This window comes from Bombina bombina, chromosome 6 (assembly GCF_027579735.1).
Source record: "Bombina bombina isolate aBomBom1 chromosome 6, aBomBom1.pri, whole genome shotgun sequence".
NCBI classification, from domain to species: Eukaryota; Metazoa; Chordata; class Amphibia; order Anura; family Bombinatoridae; genus Bombina; species Bombina bombina.
Genome location: NC_069504.1, coordinates 491,588,536 through 491,600,999, shown reverse-complemented (window position 1 = coordinate 491,600,999; position 12,464 = coordinate 491,588,536). Strand labels below are relative to the sequence as shown.

The 12,464-nt window shown below is 38.4% G+C and overlaps 1 protein-coding gene across 1 annotated transcript in view; it reads right to left on the bottom strand.

The window, feature by feature from the left end:
• CSPG4 (chondroitin sulfate proteoglycan 4) overlaps positions 1-8,383 on the bottom strand; it is a 185,182-nt gene extending 176,799 nt beyond the window's left edge. The window contains exon 1 of the mRNA XM_053717343.1: positions 8,254-8,383. Within this exon, the coding sequence (XP_053573318.1) occupies positions 8,254-8,347 (94 nt within the window). The 5' untranslated portion in view covers positions 8,348-8,383. The remainder of the gene's footprint in view (positions 1-8,253) is intronic.
• Between the last annotated feature and the right edge of the window lie 4,081 nt (positions 8,384-12,464).

Below are 12,464 nucleotides of genomic sequence, written 5' to 3'. Positions count from 1 at the left end.
TATGCATGTTATAGAGAGGAGCAGAGTGAGATCGCTGTGTATCTTATAGAGAGTACCTGAGGGATAGGTAATTATGCATGTTATAGAGAGGAGCAGAGTGAGATAGCTGTGTATCTTACATAGGGTACCTGAGGGATAGGTAATTATGCATGTTATAGAGAGGAGCAGAGTGAGATAGCTGTGTTTCTTATAGAGAGTATCTGAGGGACAGGTAATTATGCATGTTATATAGAGGAGCAGAGTGAGATAGCTGTGTATCTTATAGAGAGTATCTAAGTGATAAGTAACTGTGCATGCAATAGAGAGGAGCAGAGTGAGATAGCTGTGTATCTTATATAGGGTACCTGAGGGATAGGTAATTATGCATGTTATAGAGAGGAGCAGAGTGAGATAGCTGTGTATCTTATAGAGAGTACCTGAGGGATAGGTAATTATGCATGTTATAGAGAGGAGCAGAGTGAGATAGCTGTGTATCTTATAGAGAGTACCTGAGGGATAGGTAATTATGCATATTATAGATGGGAGCAGAGTGAGATAGCTTTGTATCTTATAGAGAGTACCTGAGTGATAGGTAGCTGTGCTTGTAATAGAGAGGCACATGAATGAGCTAGCTGTGTATCTTATAGAGAGTACCTGAGGGATAGGTAATTATGCATATTATAGAGAGGAGCAGAGTGAGATAGCTGTGTATCTTATAGAGAGTACCTGAGTGATAGGTAGCTGTGCTTGTAATAGAGAGACACATGAATGAGCTAGCTGTGTATCTTATAGAGAGTACCTGAGGGATAGGTAATTATGCATGTTATAGAGAGGAGCAGCGTGAGCTAGCTGTGTATCTTATAGAGAGTACCTGAGGGATAGGTAATTATGCATATTATAGAGAGGAGCAGAGTGAGATAGCTGTGTATCTTATAGAGCGTATCTGAGGGATAGGTAATTATGCATGTTATAGAGAGGAGCAGAGTGAGATAGCTGTGTATCTTATAGAGAGTACCTGAGGGATAGGTAATTATGCATGTTATAGAGAGGAGCAGAGTGAGATAGCTGTGTATCTTATAGAGAGTACCTGAGGGATAGGTAATTATGCATGTTATTGAGAGGAGCAGAGTGAGATAGCTGTGTATCTTATAGAGAGTACCTGAAGGATAGGTCATTATGCATGTTATACAGAGGAGCAGAGTGAGATAGCTGTGTATCTTATAGAGAGTACCTGAGGGATAGGTAATTATGCATGTTATAGAGAGGAGCAGAGTGAGATAGCTTTGTATCTTATAGAGAGTACCTGAGGGATAGGTAATTATGCATGTTATATAGAGGAGCAGAGTGAGATAGCTGTGTATCTTATAGAGAGTACCTGAGGGATAGGTAATTATGCATGTTATTGAGAGGAGCAGAGTGAGATAGCTGTGTATCTTATAGAGAGTACCTGAAGGATAGGTCATTATGCATGTTATACAGAGGAGCAGATTGAGATAGCTGTGTATCTTATAGAGAGTACCTGAGGGATAGGTAATTATGCATGCTATATAGAGGAGCAGAGTGAGATAGCTGTGTATCTTATAGAGAGTACCTGAGGGATAGGTAATTATGCATGTTATATAGAGGAGCAGAGTGAGATAGCTGTGTATCTTATAGAAAGTACCTGAGGGATAGGTAATTATGCATGGTATAGAGGGGAGCAGAGTGAGATAGCTGTGTATCTTATAGCGAGTACCTGAAGGATAGGTAATTATGCAAGTTATAGAGAGGAACAGAGTGAGATAGCTGTGTAACTTATACAGAGTACCTGAGTGATAAGTAGCTGTGCGTGCAATAGAGGTGAGCAGAGTGAGATAGCTGTGTATCTTACATAGGGTACCTGAGGGATAGGTAAATATGCATGTTATATAGAGGAGCAGAGTGAGATAGCTGTGTATCTTATAGAGAGTACCTGAGGGATAGGTAATTATGCATGTTATATAGCGGTGTATCTTACATAGGGTACCTGAGGGATAGGTAATTATGCATGTTATAGAGAAGAGCAGAGTGAGATAGCTGTGTATCTTATAGAGAGTACCTGATGGATAGGTAATTATGCATGTTATAAAGAGGAACAGAGTGAGATAGCTGTGTAACTTATAGAGAGTACCTGAGTGATAAGTAGGTGTGCGTGCAATAGAGGTGAGCAGAGTGAGATAGCTGTGTATCTTATAGAGAGTACCTTAGGGATAGGTAATTATGCATGTTATAGAGAGGAGCAGAGTGAGATAGCTGTGTATCTTATAGAGAGTACATGAGGAATAGGTAATTATGCATGTTATAGAGAGGAGCAGAGTGAGATAGCTGTGTATCTTACATAGGGTACCTGAGGGATGAGTAATTATGCATATTATAGAGAGGAGCAGAGTGAGATAGCTGTGTATCTTATAGATAGTACCTAAGGGATAGGTAATTATGCATATTATAGAGAGGAGCAGAGTGAGATAGCTGTGTATCTTATAGAGAGTACTTGAAGGATAGGTAATTATGCATGTTATAGAGAGGAGCAGAGTGAGATAGCTGTGTATCTTACATAGAGTACCTTAGGGATAGGTAATTATGCATGTTATATAGAGGAGCAGAGTGAGATAGCTGTGTATCTTATAGAGAGTACCTGAGGGATAGGTAATTATGCATGTTATAGAGAGGAGCAGAGTGAGATCGCTGTTTATCTTATAGAGAGTACCTGAGGGATAGGTAATTATGCATGTTATAGAGAGGAGCAGAGTGAGATAGCTGTGTATCTTACATAGGGTACCTGAGGGATAGGTAATTATGCATGTTATAGAGAGGAGCAGAGTGAGATAGCTGTGTTTCTTATAGAGAGTATCTGAGGGACAGGTAATTATGCATGTTATATAGAGGAGCAGAGTGAGATAGCTGTGTATCTTATAGAGAGTATCTAAGTGATAAGTAACTGTGCGTGCAATAGAGAGGAGCAGAGTGAGATAGCTGTGTATCTTATATAGGGTACCTGAGGGATAGGTAATTATGCATGTTATAGAGAGGAGCAGAGTGAGATAGCTGTGTATCTTATAGAGAGTACCTGAGGGATAGGTAATTATGCATGTTATAGAGAGGAGCAGAGTGAGATAGCTGTGTATCTTATAGAGAGTACCTGAGGGATAGGTAATTATGCATATTATAGATGGGAGCAGAGTGAGATAGCTTTGTATCTTATAGAGAGTACCTGAGTGATAGGTAGCTGTGCTTGTAATAGAGAGGCACATGAATGAGCTAGCTGTGTATCTTATAGAGAGTACCTGAGGGATAGGTAATTATGCATATTATAGAGAGGAGCAGAGTGAGATAGCTGTGTATCTTATAGAGAGTACCTGAGTGATAGGTAGCTGTGCTTGTAATAGAGAGAGACACATGAATGAGCTAGCTGTGTATCTTATAGAGAGTACCTTAGGGATAGGTAATTATGCATGTTATAGAGAGGAGCAGAGTGAGATAGCTGTGTATATTATAGAGCGTACCTGAGGGATAGGTAATTATGCATGTTATAGAGAGGAGCAGAGTGAAATAGCTATGTATCTTATAGAGAGTACCTGAGGGATAGGTAGCTGTGCATGTTATAGAGAGGAGCAGAGTGAGATAGCTGTGTATCTTATAGAGAGTACCTGAGGGATAGGTAGCTGTGCATGTTATAGAGAGGGGCAGAGTAAAATAGCTCTGTAATTTACATAGAGTACCTGAGTGATAGATAACTGTGCATGTTATACAGTGGAACAAAATGAGATAGCTGTGTATCTTGCAGAGAGGAGTGAGAGATTGGTGAACATGTGTGAGAAATAGCTGTGTGTATTATAGAGAAGAGCAAATCAAGTGATATCTGTGCATGTTATAGAGAGGAGTTTGAAATAGTTGTGAATTTTAGAGACAAGAGATTAGTGAAAGATGGCTTTGCAGATTATAGAGAGCTATAATTGTGTGTTATAGAGAATAAATGAATGAAACATACCTATTTGAAAAGGAGTAGAGACGAGTGACAGATAGCTGTGTGTGTTATAAAGAGAGGAGTAAAGAAATATACAGCTGTGTGTATTATAGAAAGGCATAGTGTGAGAGATAGCTATGCATGTGTGTTTTAAAAAAAGGAGTAGCATGAGAGATAGCTGTGTATAATATAGAGTGAAGCAGTGTCAGATAGCTGTGTGTGTTACAGATAGAGAGATAGCTGTGTGTTTTAAAAAGAAGTAGCATGAGAGATAGCTGTGTATATTATAGAATGAGGGATAACTATAAGTTACGGTTAGAAAGTAATAGCTATGTGTGTTACAGATAGAGAGATAGCTGTGTGTTTTAAAAAGAAGTAGCATGAGAGATAGCTGTGTATATTATAGAATGAGAGATAACTCTATAAGTTACGGTTAGAAAGTAATAGCTGTTTGTGTTCTAGAGAGGAGTAGTTGCTTTTTATAGATTGGAGTACAAGATAGCTGTGCACATTAATTGTGCAATTTCTAGAGAGGACTAGAAGGAGAGCTAGCTCTGCATTTTATATAGATCAGAGTGAGAAATATCTGTGCACGTTATGGTGAAGTGCAGAGTGAGAGGAGGGTAGTGATCTATTTCTTCATACAGTGCAAGTGAACAGAGTGGGAGCTAGTTTGATACCCTAGAGTGAATTAAGTGAAATAAGAAACTGCTTTGTTCTAAAGACTTTTTCATTTTGTACAAATTGCTGTTCAAAATAAAAGTCTCACTCTTTTTGCATTTTGTACAGAAATCTGTGTTTTATAGAAACAATTACTCTGATCTCCCCCAAATCTTGCATAGGTAATTATGCATGTTATATAGAGGAGCAGAGTGAGATAGCTGTGTATCTTATAGAGCAGAGCTTTCCAAACTTTTCATGTTGGCGACACACTTTTTAGACCTAAATCATTTTGTGACACAGTAACTCAGTTGTACTAGCAAACAAAAGGTTAAACTAACTTGTTTTAAGAGATACGGACACATACATAAATCATATAATAACGAAATGTATTTACAAGTAACAGTATGTATGTGCAAGAATTAAAAAAAAGTTTAATAACACCAATAGCTAATTACTATTTTAATGGGATGTATGAGGTTGATGGGATGAACACAATTTCTGAATATTTGGTGGAATATTAGATAAAGACACTCGCATTTCATCATTAAGCATTTTTAAGCTTCCCCTTTCTATCCATATACCAAGAGGAGGAGCAACAATGCACTACTGGGAGCTAGCTGTAAAAAACCCCCACTGACTTCTGACTTCAGCTCAACGTTTAAGCTGCCACCCTCAGAGCTCGGTGAGTCCGATTCACTACTGCCCACGCTGCAAACACACTGCTGTCCCACTCACTGACTATACATGCAGTCACGAGCCGATTGAGGAGACTACACGTGCAGTCAGGAGCCAATGTGCCGCCAAAGCCGCCAATGGGAATAGTTTCAGTTCCCACTGAGCTGCGACAATAGGTTAAGATGATCTGTGACCCCCTAGGTATCAATCACGTGTCAACCATGTGATATGCGTAGCAGGCAGGTGGAAAGTCAGAAACCCAAAAAAAATTGTTAAAAAAAATTAAATTTAAAAAAATTTGTGCTGAAGCAGGGACACACCTACACACTGCTGCCGACACACTAGTGTGTCCAGACACACAGTTTGGAAAGCACTGTTATAGAGAGTACCTGAGGGATAGGTAATTATGCATGTTATAGAGAGGAGCAGAGTGAGATAGCTGTGTATCTTACATAGAGTACCTTAGGGATAGGTAATTATGCACGTTATATAGAGGAGCAGAGTGAGATAGCTGTGTATCTTATAGAGAGTACCTGAGGGATAGGTAATTATGCATGTTATAGAGAGGAGCAGAGTGAGATCGCTGTGTATCTTATAGAGAGTACCTGAGGGATAGGTAATTATGCATGTTATAGAGAGGAGCAGAGTGAGATAGCTGTGTATCTTACATAGGGTACCTGAGGGATAGGTAATTATGCATGTTATAGAGAGGAGCAGAGTGAGATAGCTGTGTTTCTTATAGAGAGTATCTGAGGGACAGGTAATTATGCATGTTATATAGAGGAGCAGAGTGAGATAGCTGTGTATCTTATAGAGAGTATCTAAGTGATAAGTAACTGTGCGTGCAATAGAGAGGAGCAGAGTGAGATAGCTGTGTATCTTATATAGGGTACCTGAGGGATAGGTAATTATGCATGTTATAGAGAGGAGCAGAGTGAGATAGCTGTGTATCTTATAGAGAGTACCTGAGGGATAGGTAATTATGCATGTTATAGAGAGGAGCAGAGTGAGATAGCTGTGTATCTTATAGAGAGTACCTGAGGGATAGGTAATTATGCATATTATAGATGGGAGCAGAGTGAGATAGCTTTGTATCTTATAGAGAGTACCTGAGTGATAGGTAGCTGTGCTTGTAATAGAGAGGCACATGAATGAGCTAGCTGTGTATCTTATAGAGAGTACCTGAGGGATAGGTAATTATGCATATTATAGAGAGGAGCAGAGTGAGATAGCTGTGTATCTTATAGAGAGTACCTGAGTGATAGGTAGCTGTGCTTGTAATAGAGAGGCACATGAATGAGCTAGCTGTGTATCTTATAGAGAGTACCTGAGGGATAGATAATTATGCATGTTATAGAGAGGAGCAGCGTGAGCTAGCTGTGTATCTTATAGAGCGTACCTGAGGGATAGGTAATTATGCATGTTATAGAGAGGAGCAGAGTGAGATAGTTGTGTATCTTATAGAGAGTACCTGAGGGATAGGTAATTATGCATGTTATAGAGAGGAGCAGAGTGAGATAGCTGTGTATATAATAGAGAGTACCTGAGGGATAGGTAATTATGCATGTTATAGAGAGGAGCAGAGTGAGATAGCTGTGTATATTATAGAGAGTACCTGAGGGATAGGTAATTATGCATGTTATAGAGAGGAGCAGAGTGAGATAGCTGTGTATCTTATAGAGAGTACCTGAGGGATAGGTAATTATGCATGTTATAGAGAGGAGCAGAGTGAGATAGCTATGTATCTTATAGAGAGTACCTGAGGGATAGGTAGCTGTGCATGTTATAGAGAGGAGCAGAGTGAGATAGCTGTGTATCTTATAGAGAGTACCTGAGGGATAGGTAGCTGTGCATGTTATAGAGAGGAGCAGAGTGAGATAGCTGTGTATCTTATAGAGAGTACCTGAGGGATAAGTAGCTGTGCTTTTAATAGAGAGGGGCAGAGTAAAATAGCTCTGTAATTTACATAGAGTACCTGAGTGATAGATAACTGTGCATGTTATACAGTGGAACAAAATGAGATAGCTGTGTATCTTGCAGAGAGGAGTGAGAGATTGGTGAACATGTGTGAGAAATAGCTGTGTGTATTATAGAGAAGAGCAAATCAAGTGATATCTGTGCATGTTATAGAGAGGAGTTTGAAATAGTTGTGAATTTTAGAGACAAGAGATTAGTGAAAGATGGCTTTGCAGATTATAGAGAGCTATAATTGTGTGTTATAGAGAATAAATGAATGAAACATACCTATTTGAAAAGGAGTAGAGATGAGTGACAGATAGCTGTGTGTGTTATAAAGAGAGGAGTAAAGAAATATACAGCTGTGTGTATTATAGAAAGGCATAGTGTGAGAGATAGCTATGCATGTGTGTTTTAAAAAAAGGAGTAGCATGAGAGATAGCTGTGTATAATATAGAGTGAAGCAGTGTCAGATAGCTGTGTGTGTTACAGATAGAGAGATAGCTGTGTGTTTTAAAAAGAAGTAGCATGAGAGATAGCTGTGTGTATTATAGAATGAGAGATAACTCTATAAGTTACGGTTAGAAAGTAATAGCTGAGGAGTAGTTGCTTTTTATAGATTGGAGTACAAGATAGCTGTGCACATTAATGGTGCAATTTCTAGAGAGGACTAGAAGGAGAGCTAGCTCTGCATTTTATATAGATCAGAGTGAGAAATATCTGTGCACGTTATGGTGAAGTGCAGAGTGAGAGGAGGGTAGTGATCTATTTCTTCATACAGTGCAAGTGAACAGAGTGGGAGCTAGTTTGATATCCTAAAGTGAATTAAGTGAAATAAGAAACTGCTTTGTTCTAAAGACTTTTTCATTTTGTACAAATTGCTGTTCAAAATAAAAGTCTCACTCTTTTTGCATTTTGTACAGAAACCTGTGTTTTATAGAAACAATTACTCAGATCTCCCCCAAATCTTGCACCTTGTTCCCGTTATCTCATCTTACCTCTAGTCCCCTTGTTGTGCAGGGTAACCGCCAGAAGCAGCAGGATCTGCAGCAGCCAGTGTCCTCCAGCCATCGTACTACAGCTACTGCTCATACAGACACAGACTTTAGTGTGCAAGTTACTCACATTACAGTGGGGTCCCACCCTGTCTGCTTAACCCCTACTCTGCAGACTTCTGAAGGTAGCTCTGACACAGAACTGTGTGTGCTGCACTGAGAGAGGGAGGTGGGTCTAAGTAATGACATATAGCTGAGTATTATTTTAGCAATTGTCCATGTGGTTAAACTAACAGTTAACTACTGTTTGTGCTTTATACTGACAGTGTGATATAGCCTACATTTTATATATTTAAATACAGATTCAACTTACTAAAAGTTTATTTTATTGGAAAATGATCAGTAAAACATCTCTGGGAATGTTCTAGATTACTTACAGTATGTGAGAATTTGTCACACTTCTATATGTGTATTCAAGGACAAAAATGACAAAATATGACAAATTTGCACTATGTTATTATTTTATTTGTTCTATGTGAGTGATCAGTGAGCATATCTTACTTACCCTAACATTTAAAGGAACACTAAACCCAAAAAATTTCTTTCATGATTCAATTTTAAACATCATTCCAATTTACTTCTATTATCTAATTTGCTTCATGTTTTATATATCTTTTGTTTAAGAAATAGCAATGCACATGGGAGAGCCAATCACACAAGGCATCTATGTGCAGCTATCAATCAGCAGCTGCTGAGCCAATCTAGATATGCTTTTCAGCAGAGGGTATCAAAAGAATGAAGCAAAATAGATAATTGAAGTAAATTAGAAAGTTGTTTAAAATTGCCTGCTCTTTCTAAATCATGAGAGCAAAAAAATTGGGTTTCATGTCCCTTTAACTGAGCATTATAACATCAGTGATATCAACAATTAGTTTTGTGTGTGTTATGTTGACAGCTATATATCTATTGTCCACATCACTATTACGTGCACACTTTATAGCTAGGTGACATCTATAGTGGCCAAACCTGGACAATCACAGTCACTCTTTCTTTCAAAGGTGGCATGTTGGACAAGGATCATTTGGGGACTTGTCTGAGGATAGACACCAATTCTGTGATACTAAGCAGTTCAGGATTCGGAATGGGGCCCAAACTACCAGGTTAAAGCCTTTAACTGACAGAGCTAAAATGGTGCAATTCATTCTAATGGTGGGTCTATAATTTGTCCCAGCCAGGGCCACCACTAGAAATTTTGGGGGCCCTGACTTAACCATTGATCAGGCCCCCCACCTCCTTTGACATGTGCAATTTTTGACCAAGTGACTAAAACTTATATGCACTTTATTCTTGAGTGCCTATTTAAACTTGGAAATGTTGTAAAGGTAGTAACATACACTGAAACACACACACACACACTCACACATAAGGATTCACATATAGACACTCTAGCAAACACACAAAGAAACTCAGACACAGACACCCAAACAGACACTTGTTTACATTTACCTGACAAGTAATGAGGTAAACTACAGTTTTGTAAAAAAAGGAGATTTAGTAAACAAAATATGAAGTTCTGATTATCTTTTTGTAAAGGAAGATGCCAACTAAATGATGACAACAGAATGCAGTGGCTGAAAGGAAGGGCCCTGAACTGCCTAAACTATAATTTAAAGGTTAAATGGTTGATTTGTGACTTCCGGAAAGGTCTCATTAGTCTCAAAGTCTGTAGAAAGATATGAATAATCAGTAGTAAGGTCAATATGTAATAAAAAGGAACAGACAATGGACACACACACACACAAACTCAAACTTGCACATACACCCAAGGAAACACCAACAGAGACATCCTCAGAAAACACACAAAGGCATACACACACACACACACACACACACACACAGAGACACCCACAGAAAACACAGAAAGACATACATACACACCCTCACTGAGACATCCACAGAAAACACACAGACATACACACACCCTCACAGAGACACCCACAGAAAATACACACCCTCACAGAGACATCCACAGAAAACACAGACATACATACATACACACACACACACCATCACAGAGACATCCACAGAAAATACACAAGTCAAACACACGCCCAACCTCACATAGACACCCATAGAAAAAGTTCAAAGACATATGCACACACCCTCACAGACATCCACAGAAAATGCACAAAGACATACACACCCACCCTCACAGAGATACCAACAGAAAAAAAAATACATACACTCATAGAGACACAAACCAAAGCACAAAGACATAAACACAGACACCCACAGAAACACTCACAGGAGGAAACATTTATGAACCTTGCATCTCCTAAATCAACAGTGTGTGACATGCATGATAAAAAAAAATGCAGAAATTAAGAGATCACTTTTTAAAGAATCATATTTGTAAATGTGCAAACAAAAATAATTCTGTGAATTCGAAATTGTACATTAATGATCTGGGTAGATGGCTAGATGAAGAAAAGTACTTTTAAAAGGTTGACATATGTTTGTTTGACATTTTCCCCATTTTCCCCAACCAAGAGCACCACTTCAAATATAGTGTACAAATGTTCCCATCTGTCAGCTGTACTTCTGGATTTTGAAAATGCTGTACTCTATATGGTCTTGGTGGAACCATAAGCTGTGGTACTCATACAATTAGATTTAAGCTTGTTGGTATGCATTTCAAAATTAAGTCAGCTGTAGAGTAAACTGAACAGTTTTAAGTTAACCTGTCTCATTTGGTCATCTGAGAGTATAACATGTTATGCAGATGTAAAAATCTTAGATAAAATGCCTCCTTGTATCTGGAAAGTCCTTGCATAAAGGGGCAGTAAACTGGAATGTAATATATATCATTTGTGTATTGAGGAGGAAACATTTCTGCATGGTTTTAAATATAGAATTTCTACAGCATTGTCAAATAATCATAAATACACTGCTGCTAAAAAAATGTTTTTTTTATGGACCCCTGGCCCACCATATAACTACTACCACACTGAAGTTACAATCTTAAATTGCACAAAGAAATAAAAACATTTGCTAAGTAATTCCTACCTCCTCTGCAAATGAAAGTGATCAGCCGTCTGACTCAGGCACACACTCTACAAACAAAGTGCCAAATCTTTCTCACACTGTGCATAGTGGTTTAGTGCACACTCAGAAATCCTCTCAAATGCTAATACTTTCCTCCTTGTAATAACATTTCACATGCTCAATTAGCACTCTGCTGTAGTACCCACTGGTGGCTCACAAAATAAAAATATTTTTTTTTTTTTTTTTAGTTCTTGCCTCATGGGGCCCCCTTAGCCCATTGGGCCCCTGACAGGAGTCACCCCTGTCACCCCCTGATGGTGGCCCTGGTCCCAGCTTTGCAATACCTTGGCATCAGAGTTAACTCTGTCCTAGCCAATGTAGTAACCACCAATTTTTCCAGCTTACTGGTTGGCTCTCACACTACACCCCAGAACATCAAGAATCCCAAGGTTTAAGCTGCAGCACCAGCTCATTATAGGCCTGACATCTTAGCTGACTCCTATTTATAAAATGCCTCGAATTTCTAAACAAACACTATATCGAAATTGGAATAATGGGGGCCTTCACAACTAATCAGAATTGTAGATTGGTGCAAAAATTAATAGAACAAAGAAGGGGTGACACTTGAGCACGATCTTGCTAATACTAAAAGTTTAGGGGGCATTTGTTGGTTAAACATTTACAATAAATTATACTACCCCCACGAGAACAATCAATAATATCCATACTCATATACCCTGTCATACTGTATTAGATAAAGGTAAATTATTGACCAAATCAAACTTAATAGATAAAAATATCACTTTTTTTATTCCAAGTTCTTTTTTATTGAAATAGTTTGGCAAACATATAACAAGGATTAGTCAAAATATAAGGAATATGACAATCTTATATGTAACATAATGACCGTTTCCAGTTAACAACATTAATCATTCACTTAATGGTCAAAAGAATTTTTTTTAAACTAAACAGGGAGTGGCCTTGACGGCCAGAGAGAGGGAAGGGGGAGACATAGAGAAAATGAAAATGAAAGAATTCAGGTAAAATAGAATACAATACATTTGAGTTAAATTGGGTTGTGTTGAGATGTACCAGCTAAAGTAGTAAGAGGGGGTAGGTGTTCTCCTATGTGGATATCAATTATGACAATAAATATACTCACAGGGAAA